Consider the following 22717-nt stretch of genomic DNA (forward strand, 5'->3'; position numbering starts at 1 on the left):
TCAATCAGATCATTTTGATTCAAGAGCAACTTTTTAAAAGGGTAAAGAAGTGTTTGCATGCAGTATTTTCCAAGAAAAATGTTCGCTTACCGTATTTTATACAGCAAAGGAATATGAGGAATAGTTACAGTGAATGATTATTTCTGCGCGAACAAAATATAAATGTGATATATTTCACAAACACAAAAATTTATGTTAAAAAATGTCAAAAAAACTGATTTCTTTCAATGTTTTGCTTGTGTCAATAAAAGCCTCAGCATTCCGATATTTGACAAATAAGTGCCTCGAAAATCAGATCTGAAGTTCTTATGATTTCATGATACATGATTTGGCAGGCAACTTGTACGTGTGAAAAACGGAGCACCCCGTTGGTGACCACCGTACTTGAAATGTACTTGAAAGATGACTTCAAAGGTATCAACTTCCACTTCTGAGGTGTCTCGTTAGCCCTACGCTGTTCTGGCCGGATTAAGCCTCGTGCCGTTACTCGAAAGATGGTCTAGAGTGATAAAAGGCTAAGGAAGTTACCGGGACAGCGGCCAATTGAGAGGTACAAGGCCATTATGAAACAAGCACTCCGGAAGCATCCTATGGAAGTGAAGATGGGAGCAGAAATGAGGAAAGAAACACACAAAAACAACTTGGTCCAAACGTTCACTGATAGAATATATTCGTAAATCGCTAGGAATTAGTTTCGCACAGAAAGTTTTCATAATATATACGAATTTTTCGTACATATAATGAATCGTTCGTAGTTCTATTGAAACTAGGGTTGCCACCTCTGGAGAGGCTTTGACCCGGAGATTTTCACTGACCTGGGGGGTGGTAGATTTTGAGTGGAACTAGACGGAAATTGGAATCAAAGCGATTGCTCGGCATTTTAGAGCACTTTAATCGCTTTTTATTACTACGTTACAGTAAAGCTGTAAATTTTTCACATTTATGAACGGTTTTGTTGGTTTAATCTGGTGTAGTATTTCACTTCCCCGACTAAGTTTCAAGAATACAAAAGCACCAACTCTCGCTGTGGAGGATAAGTCGATCGAGCATTGCTCTCCTCCATAACTAACAGGAAAAGGAGAGCAAAAGAGGCTGCGGCATCATATGGGAAGCACTATGTGGTGTCGGTTATTCATCACCAGAGGTCACAACAAAATGGCAAAACTCACCTCCCTAGCCCACAGTTAAGGGTTGCTGCAGGAGTAGCAACAACACCAGAATAACTCGTTTGATGTTGACCTAGTCAGTTGGCTAAATCTTCCATACCTTGGCGCAGCGGTCGATAAACACCACTAACAGTGATGTGATTTAGTAAAATTGCACCAAAATGACTTTTTTACTTCATTTTGAGCGACTTAGTAGGATGCTACATTTCAATTGTAGCATATAGCGAAATACTACTATATTTGGTGAACTCATCTTCACCACCTTGAAACGAAGGTTAGTCTAAAAAAACTGAAACAGAGTAATAGTTAACTTAGACTTTTTAAATATTTTGTAAAGAATCGAATTAATTCCAAAAAAATGAAAATATTCTTCCCACCAAACCCGGAGAAATTGATGTGAAACCCGGAGGCCCGGAGATCGCTCCCGAAATCCGGAGTCTCCGGGTCAAACCCGGAGGGGTGGCAACCCTAATTGAAACACTTTTATTTTTTATTAAGAGTTTTTCGTGAAAACCACGAAACGACTTTCGTTAACTTATTACGAAACAGCTTCGTTCGGCAAACGAATTGTTCGCTGATATATACGAATATCTTTATGATATTTACGAGCACCATTCGTCAAACCGTCAACGTCAAAAGAGCTTCAATAGAGGTAGAATATGGAGTCATTGTTGCTATACGTCAGATAATTGTTGATCAACAATCTTCCTAGTCCTCAATAGAGGTGAGCAGGTTGAAATAAAATCGATTTTGCCAGATCGATCCTTCTAGTTAGTAAAAAAATCGTTGTTGCCTCTGTTAAACATCGATCCTAATAGATCGAATGAAAAAAGGTATGCTAATAAATACGAAAACTTTTTTAAGATGAACGAAGTGAATTCGTGCGACCAACGAAATCGTTCGTAATATACATAAACGTTTATTAAAATAAACGAAACATTTCGTTTCATTCACCAAAAACAAGGTTGTTATCGATGATAATATTCGTGCAATGCACACTAAATAAGCAAAATTTACGAAAACTTTCCTCCATCAAGCGGCCATTTCTTCGTATCACAATAAAATAGATTTGGCCACATCAATTTTGTTAGATTAAAAAAAAATCGATCCCAAAAGATCGACAGAAAACAACAAAAAGCTAATAAAGACTAAAAAATTTCTAAGATAAACGAAATGAATTAGTACTGCCTTCGAAATCGTTCATCATATATTCAAATAAACGAATCATTTCGTTTCATTCAAGAAAAATAATGTCGTTATCAACGATAACATTTCTGCAATGTATACCAAATATATAAAATTTACGGAAACTTTCGTTCATCAAGCGGCCATTACTTCATACCACAAGCTTTCTAGTCCTCAATAGAGGTGAGCAGGTTGAAATAAAATCGATGTTGCTAGATCGATCCTTTTAGTTAGTTGAAAAATCGTTGTTGTCAAAAAACGATCCTGAAATATCGATTGAAAAAATAATATGCTAATAAATACGAAAACTTTGCTAAGATGAACGAAATAATTTCGAGTGAGCAATGAAATCGCTCGTAATATACATAAACGTTTAGTAAAATAAACGAAACGTTTCGTTTCATTCATGAAAAATGATGTCGTTATCAACGATAACATTCGTGCAATGCAAACTAAATAAGTAAAATTTACGAAAGCTTTCGTTCATCAAGCGGTCATTTGTTCGTGCTACAATAAAATCGATTTGGCCACATAGATTTTATAAAATTTAAAAAAATCGATGTTGTCAAACATCGATCCCAAAAGATCGACTGAAAACTTTTCTAAAATAAACGAAATGAATACGTGCGACCAACGAAATGGTTCATAATATACACAAACGTGTATTAAAATAAACAAAAAAAATCGTTTCATTCACGAAAAATCATGTTGTTATCAACGATAACATTCGTGCAGTGTATATTAAATGTGTAAAATTGACGAAAGCTTTCGTTCATCAAGCGGCCATTCTTGTTCATGAAATGAACGAAACCTACTATTTACAATGCACGAAAATACTTCGTTGCAGAAAACGACGAATGAATTCGTGCATTGCATGATCGAAACCATTATATTTACGAATTTATATTATAAGTGTTGTAAAGACCTTATGAGCAGTGTTAAGAGAAAACGACGCGCAACGAAAAAATTTAATGAAATGTTTTATTTTATTCCCTGAAAGTTTTAAAACGATGGGTAAAATGGGTGAATTTTGACAAACCTGTTCTTGTGATACAATTTGACTCCGCACACCCTTTAGTCACCGTCGAAGGTTGATTCGCCAAGTAATTATTGATTTATTGATAAATTGTTAGTTAAAGTTGAAAGCATTTTAATTTGAAATGACATTTGGAATTATATCATTTATTAAATTACAGTTATATCTGTCAATTAGTAGGGGAACTTAAGCCTTAAGGTTAAATAGCAAATTCGATTCGACATTGCTCGCAAATTGTACGTAAACCGTGTTCTGAGATCATGTTGCATCAATATACTAATAAAATTTCAAACAGAAATAACATAGCATAGCATAGCAAAAACGACCGCACTCATCATGGGTGGCTGATACAGTGAAATCTGTTTATACAATAGTATAGTTCACTGCACACCTGGCCATGTCCTTACGATCGCCAAAAGGAAGGAAATGTTAGTTGAATACCTACTTAAGAAGATGCGGGAAACCCACGCAATCTTCATAGGCATTACGGATGTTAGAATTGGTTAGTAGGGAAGGAAATGGGATTGGGTTTGGAGTGATTTATATAATATTCAAGTAAATGGATAATAAAAATTAATTATAAATTAGATTGATCTCACCAAATTCACTTGGCTGATCTGTAACAGATGCAGCTTTCAGGAACCATCGTTATACTACTTTTTCCGAGCATTCCGCTTAGATGGGATACCGCAACAATAAAAAGTCTCAGATGAAGTTGACGAAGAAAGCATCGATGATGATCCGGGTTTTGGTTTTGACTGCAAACCACTAACAGACCAATACCGATGCTGACGTTTTCACTAAGCTAAGTATACTGTTATGGAGACAGCTAAACGCAACAGATTCGAATGTGCAAGAGTACAGCACAGTTTTCAAATTTCCTCAGCGCGAGAAAAAAAGCCGAGAATTGCAGCACCAAGAACTTTTTTTTGCGAGAAAACACGTTCAGATTACGTCAAAGCCTTCTTCTTAGTATAGGATGGCACTTATATCAAATTCACTTATGTATTATGCAATTTATCACAAAAGCGGATTTCTGCTTTTAGCAAAATAGTTCATTTAATTCAATTAAACTTTCACCATACGACTGCTAGTTCAGTGCTACACCACCCGGCATCAAAATAATGATACGATAAATTTATTCATCTTCAGACGCAGACGTATTCTCGAATTCACATGATATTGCATGTCGTGATATTAAAACATTTATGTATTCTATTCACATGGTGACAATTAAATAAATTATTATTTTCCACTCGGAAAGTTTTCACACGCGAAGCAAAGAAAAAAATTCATCCGTCATCGTCGCCTACTGCGATCGAAGTCGTCACTAATAAAATTTCAAACAGAAAAAAAATGGTTATGAAAAATAGGCCCAAAATCGTCAATTAAAAAGTGGTATGGGAAAGATGAGCACCTGGGGTGGGTAATATGAGCATGCATCGTTGGTAAAGATGGACATAGGATAAGGGCAGAGTGAGACGCTTCTCGACCAATAAATGTTGTATTCTGTAAGTACATCACAATGTAGCGATAACAAAAAACAGCCCAAGGGTATGCAATTTGACGGCTTTCTGCTTTGTATTAGCGTAAGAAATATGTCCATCTTTCCCTACCCTACTGTGTCCGTCGTATCCAACATGATACAAATTTAACAGTTATGTGTCCAACAAAAAACACCTTTAAGGTTCAAGTTACCTTTTTTAAGCATGTGTTAGAATTGAACGCTTGGTAGTGTGCGCAGGAAAATTTGTGTTCAGCTTTGCCACCGGATTATCTATATTAACCTTTTTAAAACTCTAAAAGAAGAATATCAGTCAATTTTTTAGATCAACACGATTCAATTCATGCAAAATACTTGCTGGAAAAACCATCAGCTTAGCTGGATGGTGCTTTTGAAAAAGTGGCTATGGTTTTTTCATTGCGCAGTTGTGTTGCGTACCCCAGCTCGGTGTGGTAGTGTGACAAAAAATCACAGCCACTTTTTCAAAAGCACCATCCAGCTAAGCCGATGGTTTTTTCAGCAGGTATTTTGCATGAACTGAATCCTGATGATCTAATAAATCGACTGATATTCTTCTTTTAGAGTTTTGAAAAGGTTTAAATGGATAATCTGGTGGCAAAGCTGAACACAATTTTTCTTACGCATACTACCAAGCCTTGAGGTAACTTGAGCCTTAACAGGCCGACGTGGGTACCCGGGTACCCACAAATTGAAATGCTCATAACTATGGCTTCCTTTAACCGATTTGAACACTTTTAGATATTTTGGATTCAGGAACTCATCCACTTTTTGATTCTGTATAATAGTACCGGAATAATGGATCTGGTTTTTGGTAATCCGGATTTTCCGGAGTAATGTTCCAGTACTAGAATATGATTTGTAAATTTTAATAATGTACTAGCAATATGAGTATCAAAACTCTTCAAATTGTCTCGGAAGTCTGTTTTTTATTGTTACGGGACCCTATGGCAATTTGAAAAATAGAATTGGAATGGAATGGCCACTCACGGCCCCACGGGAACCTGCTCCGGAATATCCGTTCCGGGGTCAAACCACCAAATGGTTCCAAAACCACGAGATACAACCTACTGATGCAATTCCAAGAATTTTGATACCCATATTGCTAGTATTCCATTGAAGTTCGCAAATAGTACCCCAGCACTGGAACTTGCTTCCGGAAACCCGGATTCCCGGGAACCGAATGAAGTAACCCGATTCATTTTTATCAAGTCCAAAAGTAGATAAGTTCCTGAATCCAAAACGGCCAAAAGTATCGAAATCGGTTGGATATTACTTTAGTTACGGGCATTTTAGTTTTGTGGGTACCCGGGTACCCACGTCGGCCTGTTACGTAGTAAAAAAATCAGGAGCACCTCCTCACTCCCACCCTTACTATATCAACAATATTATTAACCCAAAAGCTTGACTTAGTGAAGTTCTAAGATGTCACAAAGTTTCAATTTCCAGCTATGGATAAAACATAGGAATTTAATTAATTGAAACTTAAAAAGGTACCCGGGTACCGCGTCGGACACACAACGGTTAAAACAAATGTATCTATCTTCAGAATGATTATGTAAAGTTTCTGTATTTTTTCGCCATTCAAGGATTAAATACCCAGTACCTCATGCCCACTATTTCCCGAGATCAACGATTTTCAGGTTTTAATCGTTATTTTCTACTACCAAAAAAATTTATCCATTACCATGCTGTCGAAAAAACAAATTGTTCTGCTCGTATATCTGATACTTCATTATTTCAGTATCTTTCAGAAGAATTTGAAATCATTTAGAAATGTTATCGTATCATTACATTGTATTTAATTTTGCTGTTTGTGGGAAGCGCAAGGTCGGCTAAGACTTTCCCCTATAAAATTTAAAAATATTTTTAAAGTTATTGTTGGAATAACATTGAAAGCTGCTCTGCAAGGACCATTGCCGTAATTTTATTTGGGATTTTCAGCTAGGTTTCGAATTCTTCTCGGAAAGTCTGAGTAAGTCCTAGCTGAAGCGTGAACCAACAGAACTTCTGTTAATGCGTCAAACAATCACTTCAGCTTTTTTTTCGGCCGGAAGAGGCCCTCCTTGAAGTCAGTGTTATTTATGGTATTTACGCGAGTTTTAGAAGTTTTCCTGAAGTTGTGGAAGTTTTCAATATATTTGGAAAAAAATAATAAAATAAAAAATCAATCTCAACTTGTGTTCATCGAATCCTGCGTACACAATTTACCAGTTCGGATTTGGATTCTTTTCCTTGCTGGGGGGCATTTTCAGCATCCCTGATAATACCTGAAGTTCGCACTTTCGAATACCTTTTTTGATCAAAACTTGTCATCATTCAATCATTGAATGTGAAATGACCCCGAGAATTATTGGCTAAAATATTTTATAAAAAAAAACCGAATTCTTCTCGGAAAGTCTGAGCAAGTTCTAGCTGAAGCGTGGACCAACAGAACATCTGTTAATGCGTCAATGTTAATGTTAAACAATCACTTCAGTTTGAAAGATTACACATCACGGGGTAGAGTTCGACTCTAAAGCTACGAGAAGATGTTATGTTAGGTTATGATAGATAATAAGAAATACTATTTATTTTTAAAAAATGCGCAATGTAGAATAAAATGTCAACGGTTCAAATGAATTCGGCATCCGCAATCATAGCACCACCGCGTCTTAAAACTCAGTAACAATTGTGGTTTTATGGTACTCTTGAAGCCATTCTTAAAACATAAATTGCACTTGTAGTGCGCTATAAAACCTGAATTGTTACTTGGGATTGGAATCATTGACACGTTACCCTCAGACCATTACTTCATAATTACGCACATCATCAGTTCTATAAAGGCAGTTGTATATTATTAAAAAGGCAAATCCACCAAAAAATTATTCATGGTAAAATATAGGGGAACATGGGGAGACTTGACTAAGCGCAAAATTCTATTTTTAGTCTTCTATTCGATTCTTAAAATTTTTTCAAAAATATTTTCATACTTGTTTCGATCCCTTAAGGTAATTTTGAAAGTTTGGAATAAAAAATCATTTCCTTACAGAAAATATTACCTGAATAATAAATTTGCATTTAGTGATGTAATTTTTTATCAAACTTTGTATGGACATATCTACTCGACTACTAATTACTATTAATGTACTAATATACCATCTTAATCTTTGTGAAGTAGTGAAATGATTTTACATAAATTGGAACATTAGAATAGTTATTACTAGAATTTGAATGACATTGATCGTTAATGTTGGGGAGACTTGACCAAGTTTTTATGGGGAGACTTGACCAAGTGGCAATTAGCTGAAGAAAGATACAAAATTCCTGATATTTATTATGCTTTGGTATCTACTGCTAATGCTAATCACGCCATAAAAAATCCCACCTCAAACATAAGTCTTTATATTTTAGTATTACTAAACGAAGTTAGCTATAGTAGGACTGCTTTTGTGTCAACTCGCAATGCAAGCAGTACAGTTAATCTTTAAAAAGAAATGCATTAAAATTTATCAAATGAAACCCTTTTATATTTTTTACTGCTGCCCAAAGATCTTGACAATATGAAAAAAATTATTACAGTATGTTATATGTCATTATTTTTGTTATGATTTTTCAAAATTTTTCAAAATTCAAAAAAAAAACGATCTCAGAAAAACTTTTGTAACTTTTCGAAAATTAAATTACAAATTCTGCAAAAAAATCATGAAGACGCACAATAACTTTGTACATTATTTCTCAATGACTTTTGAGGGATTGAAGGCCTTTTTAGATATTTATGCAGTTTTAACTGAAAACCTGGTCAAGTCTCCCCATGTTCCCCTATAAGTCTTTTCACAAACATATAAACAATTTCCTTTACGCATCGATCACAAACACTCGAAAGTGAAAACAAAACAGCGAGAAATAATCGACTTCAAACGGCAAACTCATCATTGCTGTAATTGTTATAACTACAAAAGAGCATAACTCGTAATAATGACAGCTTGATAAGTACAGGTAGCTATGTACTCTTTACGCAACGTTCATGATTCATGCGAAAATCTGTTTGGTCAGCTAACCGGGGGTTCCCGTCAGAAACTTTGTCACACATGTGCGAATGGTCGTTTATTTCCGCATCGATGGCTGGGCGATCGTCTCACGAAGAGCGGAACCAAACAATCCTATGCTCAATGATACTCTTTTGTAAACATCCACCTGTGAAATCACTTTGAATATAGATTGCACGATTATATAAAGTTATATTAAGCGATCATCGATTGCTTTTGAGTAAACATTTGTTCTCAGATAATCAAGTAGCAGGTAACGTATTATAAGTAAAGTAGTTTAAGGGGGATACTCACTCAAGACATTTCAAGAAATCGTTTTTTTTTGTTTTTGTTTTTTAATTGATAGATATAAGCCTTGAGAATATTTTTACAAAGTTTCAAAAGCCTGTTCTCGGAATTGTGGATGGTATGCCGCTTGAAAGAGGCCGCTGCGCCGAGCTGGCTGGAGTTTAAACGGCGTCTTCTCAAAACTGTGTAACAAGTAATAAATGTCTTGTATTATGATTTCAGATAAAAATTGAGGCCGGGATGACTTGCGCTAATTTCGATGTCAGCGGCGAGGTGATTTACAATATCGACCAGAACATTAATATTTTCTCATTTCACATATTGTAGTAAGGGACCATCCATAAATGACGTAGCATTATATGGGGGAGGGGGGAGTTTTGTAGTTTGTGATAATGTGTGACGACTGGGGGTAGGGGTCATGTCATGCTACGTAACTTTTTTAAAGGGAATAGAGGTTGACCTGATGTCACGACAACCTTACCCGTTTAATCGAACTAACATCTTTTTTTTATTTTTTAAGGGTCAAGGGGGTGGGGATAGGGTTACCGTCAAACTACGTAATTACCAGGGGGAGGTATTTAGAGGTTTGTGACGAAATGCTTCGATGGGGGAGGGGGCTATTAAAAATCACTCAAAAACATGTTAACAGTTTTCCTTTGTGGCGAAGAGAGGTGAACAATACGAAAGATTTCATCAGGTGCAGCAATTGATAAAATAATTTACCTGTCACATTAGATCTTGAAAATATTGACAAATTGTTTTTCTGTAACAAAAAATTAAAGCAAAAGTAAAAAAGTGATTGAAAAAACTCGAAAATGCTTCTTTGGAAGCGATTTTTGAGTATGATTTTCGTGTTCAGCGATCCAAAATTTTTCTGGAAAACACTTTTTGTCGCAACTTAATTTTCTTTATGGTGTTTTAGTTATTTTATTCACCTTTTTGCGAGATTTTCCTGATCGTGTTTGAGATGCATTTATTCCTTCATTAAGGCAATTTTACGCATCGCGCGTTTGGTTAATGGAATTAGCTCGTAAGTGTAACAATTGAAAGTCGGATGGGCAAGAAGTATAGATTCAACATCACTGTCCGTTTCCACTCAATTATATCTGATAAGAAAGTGAAACGAAGTGTTTTGTTTCTACATATTTGTTGATTGTTGGGAACAAGTTCCGGAGTTAACTTTAAATAAAGCTTAGATGCACATAGGATACCAAAACAATCGGTGTTGCGTCCCTTTCATCACAAAAATTCACAAAAAGAATTTAAGATTGCAGTCCACAAAAGATAACATTATGAAAAACTTAACTAAATATTCAATTTACGTATGCAATAACTGACCTCCGGAGTATTTTAACAATTAAACTCCGCACTTTTAACCGTTGGTCAGTAGAATATTTTTGTATATGAAAAAATGTTCAAAAACAATCTGAGCAGGAAAAAAATGTACAAAAACCAACAACTCAGGGAACGGCTTTGGGTAGTCACCCGACCCGCTAATACACAGGATAGTCTATACACCTTATAAATAATGTGCAGAAATTCTCACGATTGATAAGTATATTATGACGAACACCTAAATAGCGAAGCGCGCAGTCGACGACAGATTCCGGATCTACCTAAAATACATGAAAAAATAGGACAGTTGAACCGCACGGCAATGATCAGCTGTCATGTGAGCTACTCAAACACAGATTAGAGGAATTAGCTAGAGCACTCCACTGGGTGCTTTTGAAGATCTGGAAGGAGGAGATTTTACCGAAGTATAGGATGTAGGGAGTAGTATGTCCCATCTATAAAAATGGTGTTAAGCGGGATTTTTGCAACTAATTACCGATTAATCACATTACTGAACTGCCCTTGTATGCAAAGGTGACGTAAATGCCATCGAGTATATTTTTCAGGAAATCAATTTTCAAATCTTGCATGGTGCGGGTAAAAGCATGCTTTCGCCACTTTGTTTTTCGCATTTCAACAGGTTATTTTTTATTTTAATTTGAAGTCGTTTGCACTGAAAGATGCGAATTTTCGTAGTGATCTTAAAAATACGAAAAAGTTAAATTTGACCAAGGTGGCGTTGAAGTCACTTTTGCATACTAGGATAGTAAATGTCATCTACAAGGTTTTCTCCCAAATTCTTTGTTGCCGCCTATAACCGTTAGTAAGGGAATTCGTAGTGCAATATGGCCTATAATGCACAAACACGGGTTGCATCCATATCTTCAACTATTTGCAATAACATTCTTGAAAACTTGGCTGAAGACAACAAATTTGATTGGAATTAGCAATGCATCCAACTGGAAAAATTAATCAACAAAATTATGCTGCTAAATACTAAACCACCAAAAGCTGATGGTTTCCAAATTATGCAATCTTGGCGCCGTTCAATGTGCACCATAAATAGCGAAAAACATGTAAATTTTTTTATTACCAATCTTAGCTAAGGGCAATTTATATAAGTTATAACCCAAAAAAATCAAATGCATATAAAACCCGATTCTGACCTGTTAGAGACAAGCGTAAAACGCAATTTTTCATCAGTTTCTATGTAGGCGTTTTCATTGAGCTATTTTGCTTGATATTTACATGATTTATCAACTATAGGACTAAATATTAGTTACAAGATCTAATTCTCAAAATTTACAAAAAGTCCACATAACGTTTAAAACATTAAATTCTCAATGTAATGAACCGATAATAAACTTCCAAAATTATTATTTGAATATTTAATAAACTAGTCAGCATCAAACTTTTTTTTCTTTAATTCAAATATTTTGGTTTGGAGGAGGTTTTAACCCTCAAAACCCCCCCTTGGCTACGCCACTGGAATCGCCTGTTGGTCGATATGGGGATACTTCTCGCACACTCTCCAGTCCACGTTTGCCGTCAGTCAAGGACTACAGAATGTGACGGAATTTCTCTTGGTACCGATATCCGTTTCGTGAACCAAAGGACTCCCAGTTTTGTCCTGATAGCTCCTCGCTTCGCCGCGATCTATTCGTTCTAGTCCTCGGCGGTTGACCTAGCCTCCACAACGAGCCAACAGGTAGATGTCGAGGTCTGCCGCCAATTTTCATTACAAGGAAATATTCTCACAAGATAACTTTTGAAAATGAAACTTTGAGAGGTCCATTCAAAATATTAGGCATATTTTTGTTGAACATGTTGTTTTTTGAATTTCCTTCAAAATATTCGGATTGTTAGATCTAACTGATCCGTTTATTAAAAACCAACAGAATCTTTGTTTCATTTTAACTAAATTTGAGTTGTTCTCTCCTTTGGTTAATACTAAAGAATTTTTTGTTTCTTCGAACTTGTTTGTTCGGTTAAACTTACCACGATTTTATTATTTCAAACGAAATATTTGTTGAAACTAATGAAAAGCCAAAAAAAAAAGAATTTGTTGGTAATTTCAAGCAGCAGTGTTCAAACCTGAATCTTGTTCTATATCACGAAACAAAATTCACGCTTCTGGAAAAATCAAAGATTCAGTCTTTATATCCGCATTTAAACGATCATAACGTTTTGTTCCATCGGAATACAGCAAACAAAATAATATATATTTGTTGTTGGACATTACGAAAAATATCTCCATGCTTCTTCATTTTTGTAAGTTGTTTTCTGAATCGAGCAACCTCTGTCACAAGAATAATCTGCTCTGTTCGGATTTATTATAAATATTCTAAAACTACTTTTCTGCAAGGTTTAATTTTTGTTTTGGAACAATTTATAGGTTTGTTCCAGGACTTCATGTGATTTTTTCGGAGAAAGCAGCAGTAGAAAATACACGCTTCCATTTACACCGATGATCGATGCAGTTGAAAACTGTAAAATTCAACTGTATCGATCATACCAAAGGAAGAACAATAAGCGATTTCCGGGATAACTTTCTTCTGGTTTGCTCCAAAGTACTCCCAATTTACTCGGTACTGGAACAAAGACAATTTTTACATGAAGTTCAATATATTTTTATACTTACGCTACACAGCCTGTTACTCGGTTTGATTTCGAAAAGAGGTATTTCCGCATTATTTCGCACACAGAACAGAATCCACGATAACCGCGCTACCGGGAACTTCAGTTCTGGATAATATGTTTGATTTCGTCTGCCAAATAATGCCTTGCACTTCATAATTACAGACGGATGTTATGGAAAGGAAGCGGTATCTCGAGAAAACAAAAAAATAACACAGTAAACAATCGTTGTTTTATGTTTTATATCACAATACGACAAGATTTCCAAGCAGCCCTTTAATATTTTTAGTTTCCAAGCCGAACGTTTGCCGATGTCACTTTCGTCCAATCACGAGCTGGTTCAGAATTGGTTCAAAAACAGGAGACAGAGTTGGCAGTTCCTATCCTAGGTATTCTCTTTGAATGTTTATTTTTCTAGCCGCTGTGTGCTTTTCGAGGGCTTCAAGGAAAAAGCTTCCTATGAATTCATATAGGCGGCTGTCACACGCCTGTTCGAGTTAAGTCATATAATCGCAATTCGAGCTTGAAAGGCACAATAATTTAAAAAAAATGACACTATTTAACAAACCGCAATTCACGATATCACGAAATATAACCAAGTTCCGTTCAATTCGATATGAAAAATGTAATTTTCATGCGTAGTGACATAAAATTACCCTCATAATCATTAAGAACCAACTCCGAATCTTGAATGAAATTACGTGATTTACAAAAATCAATAACATGTAAAATTAAAATTAAATGTAAAACTATATTATTTTTGATTCGACGTAAATTTTTCTAGGTGTGTAGTCCACTGATCCCGGTTGTGGGCGGGGTTTTGTATTCCGCTCATAAAATTCATTTCGATTATTAGAATTGTAGATTCTATAAACCATTTGAGTCTTTCGAAGACTATACAGAGAAAAAAATCACTGGAATTTTGGAAATACATAATGACAATTGGTTCATTAAGTCATGCTGTTTTTGATTTTTTCCGATGCAGCTGACATTATAGATACGTAATCGATTTTTTTTTACTTTTTTGTACGCAAAAAACAAATTTTTTTTTTTATAAAATTGAAATATCACCACCAAACCTTCCATTGAAATACCTTGACCCCTATCCTTTGGCTGGGTTAACTGTTAAAAATGCTAACCCATATGGCTAAATTCACTGTCAAGGAAGATCAATAGTGTCAAATGAGGACGTTTTTACATTTGTTTAGAAAATCAATTAAAAGTTGTTCTGAAGTAAAATTAAGTTTGTTTACTTTTGTTTTGAATTCATCTATCTCGACAGTAACTAGCACCATCTGGGTGTCTAGTTAGACGATGTATCTCAACTAGTACCTAAATTAGCACTAGTTAGACACAAAAAATCCAAACAGTTCAAACTACATATGGTCCGTGTTAAGTCAAACCGGACTAAGTCGCAAAAAATAAAAAATGAGATAATGATAGCACTGGATAAAGAATTTCTTCAGCTACATCTGACTTTTGCCAGATTTGAAATATGTAACAATAAACAAGAATTAGGGCAAACATTTATTTTTTAATTATAATGTAAAAGATGCTGCGATTCAAACTTTAAACTCGTTTTTCTCGAAATCGATATATTGTCACTTAGTCCTGTCTGACATAACACCGACCATATGTGAACGTCAAAAGCTTATCCTTAGACTTATCCCGAGTGATGTCCCGGGAAGCAAATCAGAAGCTCTGGTTTGCTGACGAGAAAACGAAAACGAACTCTTGTCTTATGGCTAGGTAGCCATACGCCTGGCATTGTGAAATAATTATTCCTAAAAGGAAAAATTGGATTAGACCAATTTGCACATTAAGGCCACAAAACCTAATTTAAAATTAAGTTTGTTCTTTGTGATTCGAATTCATCTCGTCAGTAATTAGCACCATCTGGGTGTCAAGCTAGACGATGTATCTAAACTAGTACCCAAGTTAGTACTAGTTAGGCATAAAAAATTCCAAACAGTTCACACGGCTTATGTGAACTTCAAAAGCAACTAACTTGCCCCGAGTGATGTCCCGGGAAGCAAAGACATATAAGTTCTATCCGTCACACTTTTCATTTTACAAGAAATTTAAAGTTAAGGTTTATGGTGTTTCTTAAGAAAACGTTATAGTTATTTGAATTTTGCGGTATTAATTTTAACTGAAGTAATCTTCAGACAACTTAAAGCTTGTTTTAGGGCGAATTATTTTTTTTTTTTTCAAGCAACCACATATCGTTGAAAAGTTATGAGCACTATTTCGTCATGAATTGAGCAAACGAAATATAACTTTCCAAGTGTATTTATAAGAAATATGATAGCTGTAGCTGTTTTACTAGTGAACACCCAAACGTTGGCATCTTACGCGTTTAAAATAACATTTTAGATACATGACACTTAGGCAACGCTGCTATTGTTACTACTTCAATCGAGAAAGCTGTACAATTTGGGTTATTTAGGTTATAGACGAGAGAAATTAAAAACTACAAAAGTTATGTGAATAAGAACGGTTTTATCATTTTTAAGGAACACCCTAGGCGTACTTTTGAATTTCTTGTAGAATGGAAAGTATGACAGATAGAGCTTGCACGGCTTCAGCAAAATTGTCTAAAATATGTTGTTCTACAACTTCGTTGTAAGCAGTTATCTCTATCTATCGTTAAAAAGATCAATCTTAGATCCTGCTAAAATTATAACCACACCTTAATGGATGTATTTATTTCTCCACACATCTGCTGCGTTGTGTTCCTACGAGTTAGTATTGATTTATGGCATTTATGATTTGATGTAACATTAGCTATCCCAAAGTTTTATAAAATGCGCGAAAATATTGTTTTATATCAAGCCACGAAAAGATGCGCTAGGATGCTATCTTGTCGCGATAATTTAATACTACTATGATGCTATGTCGCAAGAATTTGAAACGATCTCGTTTCGTTTGCTTCCCATAGTAGGTAAAAATCGCCTATTTCTGATCAGTATAAAGAAAATGAACGTGGTAAATATTAGTAATGATAATATTGAACCAGTATAGTATAACATATGAGCTATACCTTTCACATCCTATTCCCTATAAGTACTAAAGGTACGAATACGAAAACTGCACATTACTCACCTGCGGCAACATCAACGGACCTCCACTGTCGCCTTGGCAGGAATCTTTTCCGCCCTGGGGGAATCCCGCGCAAATCACTTTATCATCGAAAACCTGGTCAGGAAAGTACAGCTTGTAATTGAAGGCGCACTGGTCCGTAGGCAGAATGATCACTTGCACTTCCTGCAGCCTGCTAGCAGTGGGACCTCGAAAGGCGATCGTTCCCCAACCGGCAACAAATGGTGAGTAATAGGTCAAATCCATCGAACGAATTGCTTCCTCCACCGGCAAACAGATAGGTTTGATCCACTCGGACAGTGGTGCATTTTGCTGCAAACGAATGAGAGCAATATCGTTCTGGATCGTTTTTGCATTGTACTGCTCGTGAATGAAAGTTCGATCTACGTAAATATCCACGGGATTTGCTCCGTCGTTGTTGTTAGTGATATCGTACTCTCCCAGACGTACGAAGTACAACTGATTTTGAATGCAATGTGCAGCGCTTAGCACGTGTCTGATCGTAATTAGTGTACCCCCACAAAGAAACTTCGGACCAACCGTAAGATCAAAAGTGCTCGAACGGTATCCCAACACTGCCATCCATGGCCAAGCTCCACGCTGAGCATCTACGCCACCAACGATGCGCGAATGAGATACGTTGGACATTCCGCACTGGTCGATAGGATTCGTTGGTAGCTTGTACTGCCCCACCTGTTGAGGAGCGGTGCTACTCGGTGTAGGACCATTGGTTGCTCCACTAGTTTGTACATTTGAAGAGAAATAAAACGATCCGGAGGAAGGGGTGGTTTGTTGAATGAATATGAGACCAGGACAGCACACCTAAAGCATATAGACTTTAACTAGCGACAGTTTGTCGGGTTAATTCACATCTCCTACCATCTGTGAGACATCTCGATTCCCGCAAATACTTTGGAGCACGTAACTTTCTATATTGGGATCACGTTTCTGAGAGTTTTGAATCAGAAGACGCACAATGACATCACAGTTGGCGTATGGTATGCAAATTCCGGGCTGTCCACCAGGAGTATAACAAGCGTCATCTGTTGATAGAAACACAACGACAATCACCATTTCAAGATGAGCAATGACTGGCTAGAACAAATTTACCTAGATTACCGAAAATAGAAAAAGGGAAAAAGCTGTCTCACATCAATGCAGGGGCAACCATTGTACAGTTGCCGGGGTAATGGCCTGGGATCGATGCCGGGAACTGTTGAAGTACTAACGAATGTTGTAGTTTGGAGGTTTGGTGGACAAGTGACTGGTCCCGAGGAACAACTTGTGGTGGTGAGGAAAGTGGACGTTGTTATAGGTGAAGGGAGTGTAGGCACGGAGATAGGGAAGGTAGGTAAAGATGAAACACTAGTTACTGTGGTAATTGGTGGAAGCGTCGTGAGTGTACCGCCAGGAATAGTGCTGGTAGGAAAGGGAGTTGTGAACGTTACTGTCGGAAACAGTGAAGAAGCAAATGTAGAGGTCAAGAAAGGCGTGGAAATAGTTTGAGTGGCTCGAGATGTCGTGCTAGAAGAACCAGTCGAAGTAGAAAACGTAGGGCTAGTTAATGGTGGAGGGGTTATTGTTTGAGTATTTGGAAAAGTAGTAATTGTGGTCGATGAGCTTGTCGGTAGTGTTGTTAGAAATGTAGTTGATGTAAGCGGCGGGAAGGTCGTTGGGAAGGAGCTAATCGTTGTGCTTTGGGGTGTGGTACTGCTGGTTGTCACTGAAGCAGTAGTTGCTGTGCTGAACGTTAATGGCGTAGTTGTCGTTGGTGTAGTGGTCGTTGATGTAGTGGTACTATTTGTTAAAGGTATAAACGTGAACGGTGACGCTGTCGAAGAAGGAAACGTATATCCGTTTGGTAGTGTGATGAAAGGAAACGGAGTTGTCGTCTGAAATTGCAGTAGACAAATTTCTTTCCATTGTCCCAATTTGGCAATCCATGGGAACAGTAACAGCTTCCAACATATTTCGGCAACTGACATAACTGAAAAACTTCACACACTTTTAACCAACCGTTACGTATTACACGACCAATCGAATAAAACTAACCGGTCCCCGAGCATATCAACACCTAATAAATGCACTACGCTTCCATTCATCAATGGTAAATGATGTGCATATGCTAAAAGCTGTGGGAAAACTATGATAAAAACTCAATGTCACTTGCAACAATTTTTTTGTTTCAATTGAAGTCATTGTGCAATAATAACTATAGGTACATTAATCATACCTGAGTAAAACCTAAAGACTTAAATGGATGCCGAACGTAAATTTTGGACAAACTGCATTCCTAAACAATCGTTTAAGCTTAAACATTAGCACTATTAGTTCTCTTCAAACAAGCAAATATTGGAAAATTTACTAGAGCATAAAGCTCATGATCATGATGCGGCACATGGCGCGTGAAGTGGTTTTACAACGGTCGATCAGAACAATTGAACAAAAAACGGTGTTCGCGGTGATTTTCCTGCATGTCAAGAGTAGAATTGGATAGATACAAAAGTTCACGGTCAATGTGCTCCTATTTTCTGATAGAATAATAAAACAGCATTGCATTCAATTTGGGTAGAATGGCCAATGACATTGTACATCGATTTCGAATTCCTTGCTTACTTACTTTGTTCTATGGCCTGTATAATATCCAATGCGATCAAAATCGACCCAATAATAATCATTTCATCAAAATTATTAACCTGCGACAATTTTTAATTTTACCAACAACCTGATAGACTATTTGATTATTCCCACGAATAGTCTGCTCGTGGTGAACCAACGGTAAGTACTGTAAAACTCGATATCGTGTCGAATTGTGCAATGCTGGGGTTGGACTATTTTCGTAACACATATCACCTGTTAATGTGTCACCAGTTAATTTTTTTTCCGGTAAAGAATATAATCAAATTATTAGGGAATATCCTATTAACTTTTTTGCATTTATATCGTTAGGGTGGCAGTAACGCTAGAAAACGTAAGGATCCAGTTATTCTAGATTTAATGCACTAGAGTATTTCCCGTTGATGTAAATTTATTCATTTTATCTGGGATATGGTTAATTCATTACACGCAAGAAACCGTGACGTACTAATTACAATTTGCACTATTCAGGAACTCGTATTCTAGATAGGGTTGTCATGGAAAAGGTAATCTGAAAAATATGTTTTTATCCTTTAGTTACATAATAAACTTTTGCATCTAGCGCTCAATCTAAGAAGATTATTTCCGATGCCAGGACGGCTGATTCTTGTATACAAATCAATTCAGCTCAATAAATTAGAATATCGCCTGTGTGCATGTATGTACGCATCTGTTAGATCGGTATATCCGGAATTGGGGGATAGATATGTAGTTTTCAAAGTGTTCATAAAAAGTACATTAAGGTGAAGATATGTGGAAGCCACGTTGCTAGGCACCGACTCGCTTGTTTACATTAGCAAAAAACTGAAATCTGAAGTGAAAATTCAAACGCACAAATGAGAGTTTCCGAACATAATCCTTTGGTCATCTGTACATTAGCAGAAAATTTGAGGTTTTGCTAGTAAACGATTAAATTTTCGCGAGTGTTTTTGCAGTGGTGTGTGAAAAAAGTGCATTTGAAAAAGTGCAATGAAAACGAGAAAAAGAGTGTTTCGAAAGGAACCCCAAGTGAAGAGGGGTTATATTTTCGCACAAAACAGGAGCTACAGATGGAATTCCGTCAAAGACTCGGATTGATTGCATAGGAAAATATTCTAGCTTCCTTAAGTAGTAGTTTCGTGGCACACCAGCAAGGTTAGTGTGTTGAAAAACATATTTTTATATTTGCTCATGTCAGATACATGGCTAGGCAGGGGAGAGGGGTCTGTGTGGCGTAGGAGCTTTGTTGTGGCTCGCATGTATAATATCCTTAAATGATGAGATAATCATAGCCGACAGATGCTCAACATGTTTAGAATAAGGTTTGTATTTTCTTTCGATGATTTTGTTAGAGGGATTAATCTTATCGTACGCTACAGAAAAAAGTCTCATTTGATCAAATTTAACCTGGTGATCAAAAATACCCCGTTTTACGGTACGTAGCATTATTATTACTTAATCAGATTGTTCACTTCACTGGATTGAAATCTTAAATTCGATCTTGTCCATATTGACACATTTTTACATGAACTATGTTTCTTCCAATTTGCCATTGCAGCATACATAAACAGTTCAATTGCTTGTAAAAGTAGCTGTTTTGTAACTTTTTTGTAGAAGGCAGATGCAAAGTGTTTTAAAACGTCGTTTTCGGGCTCAAAATTAATAACGTCTAAGCCGCTAATTTTAGATGTATAGTTTGTTCGGAGAAGTTCTTGCCTTTATGATTGTGCATCTATAGAAATATACCATTATGTGATTAATTCACCTATAAGCTATATATACGAAATTGAGTTTGCAAACTAATTAAGATAGACTTTGGGTCTTCAGCAAAGTTGTATCAAATGTCACTACCAAAAAATTGCTGCAGACATCATATATATATATATATATATATATATATATATATATATATATATATATATATATATATATATATATATATATATATATATATATATATATATATATATATATATATATATATATATATATATATATATATATATATATATATATATATATATATATATATATATATATATATATCATATATCTAATCTAATCGAATCCCTACTTTTCCCCGGTTCCCTTTTTTAGTTCAGGATTTTTTCACGGAGTTCGCTAAGACCTTCCTGCTGAATCAGAGTAAGAACGATACTTTAAAATGTAAAAACAAGAACTCAGCATTTACAGACCTGGGACCCTAACCATAATTCAATTTAAAGTTCATAGTAAGAGTAGGAAAAGGTGGTGAAGCCACTTGGCTTTTGGCCTTCGTGGAGGCGGGAGTCAAAGTTGGCGTGAGGTAGATTTGTACCCTAGTGTACCGTTGCCGTTAGCGTTTCGTGCTGCCAGTGGAAATGTTACTCGTGACAATACTAGTTTAAATAATGAAATGTTACTCGTGACAATACTAGTTTAAATAATGGTTGTTTTACTACGTATGCAACAATTAGTATTATGTAATCATTTATTTAATTAATTTAATTTAATTTTGAAGTAGAAAAAATGTTCGTCCTCATTTACACAGATTTTTATTTTTTGATGTCTTTTTTTCAGTAGTTTTTCAAAATAATGGCTTGCAAATAATAGTAGAGTTGCATGTTACCGGTCAGAAATATTTTTTTCATTTCAATTTCCGCCCCATATCGTCGAATTTACGAAACTCGGGCTTTCAACCCTTACTCTTTCAAATAATTGCACTTTTTAAAAATATCAAAATTCCATTTTATACCGAAAATTCGCAAAATTATAATTTTTGTAACAAAAAATAATAACCGCAATTTTTTCACTTTTTTGCTCAAGCCAATTTTAAGTATCATTGATTCAATAAATTCCATACTTTTACCTACATAGCCGTTTTCGCAATTAAAAAACGAAGAAAATGATATATTATACATTTCATTTTGTTTGCATTTTTACCTGCGAAATTGCGATCAAACGCGTGCAGGGGCGGCGAAACACTTTACGCCCGAGTGGGTAGAAAGCATAGGGTGAGGGGTCCATTAGTATGAATTTTTTCCCTATTTCGCAATGCACACGCTTACATTAAATTCATATTAAATCACGTTCGTTTATGCAAATGGAATTGTAGTACAACGATGTTTTCAAATGTGTGTAGTGCGAGATACATGCGTTGCGCATCTAAATTTTTTGAAATGGTTCAAAATTTCGAGTGGGTAATTATCCACTCGGTTATTTTCGAGTGGGTAGTACTACCCATACTACCCACGCTTTCTGCCAATTTTAAGTATCATTGATTCAATAAATTCCATACTTTTACCTACATAGCCGTTTTCGCAATTAAAAAACGAAGAAAATGATATATTCATAACAGTTTTTGCAACCGACCGAGACGGTTGTGCCTCCAGGTGGAAGGTTTTGTTCTCGAGAGAGTGACGGAGTGCGGGACGCTGTATGCGTTGTTGTGGGAGAGAGAGAGACCAGTTTGTTAAGTGTGAGTCGACAGTTGATACGTCGGAGGCGTGGTCAACGGCATCCTCGACAAGTGGTGTTTGACAGCAAACCGCGGGTAGACGAATTTGCCTACCGCGGTGGCAGAAATCGACAGTGATCGTGCCTGTACACACAGAAAAAAATATAGTGTATTGGTGTCGTCGGGCAATTCTAATCGACGAGAGGGAAGCGTCACAGGTAGACCCATTTGCTCTATTTGTCTACCGCAGAAGTGGTACGACGAATAAGGAAAACAAGTGGCACCGAAAAGTGCCGCATCGACAGTGGGATTTTCGCAGCAAGCCACAGGTAGCCACATTTGTCTACCGAGGTGGTGGAAACGGAG

General features: G+C 36.3%; 2 protein-coding genes across 2 annotated transcripts in view; both read right to left on the bottom strand.

Annotated features, from left to right (window-relative positions):
• Window positions 1-17373, bottom strand: part of LOC131680526 (uncharacterized) — a 53542-nt gene extending 36169 nt beyond the window's left edge. The window contains exons 1-2 of the mRNA XM_058961240.1: window positions 17179-17373; window positions 16303-17121 (exon numbers count right to left, since the gene is read on the bottom strand). Of these exons, the coding sequence (XP_058817223.1) occupies window positions 16303-17121; window positions 17179-17373 (1014 nt within the window). The remainder of the gene's footprint in view (window positions 1-16302; window positions 17122-17178) is intronic.
• LOC131680527 (uncharacterized) lies at window positions 17244-18365 on the bottom strand. Its single transcript, XM_058961242.1, has 3 exons — window positions 18352-18365; window positions 17410-18294; window positions 17244-17342 (listed from the first exon to the last, which is right to left on the bottom strand). The coding sequence occupies exons 1-2, from the start codon at window positions 18363-18365 to the stop codon at window positions 17415-17417; spliced, it is 894 nt and encodes a 297-aa protein (XP_058817225.1). The 3' UTR covers window positions 17244-17342; window positions 17410-17414.
• Between the last annotated feature and the right edge of the window lie 4352 nt (window positions 18366-22717).

Source organism: Topomyia yanbarensis, chromosome 2 (assembly GCF_030247195.1).
Source record: "Topomyia yanbarensis strain Yona2022 chromosome 2, ASM3024719v1, whole genome shotgun sequence".
Lineage (NCBI taxonomy): Eukaryota > Metazoa > Arthropoda > Insecta > Diptera > Culicidae > Topomyia > Topomyia yanbarensis.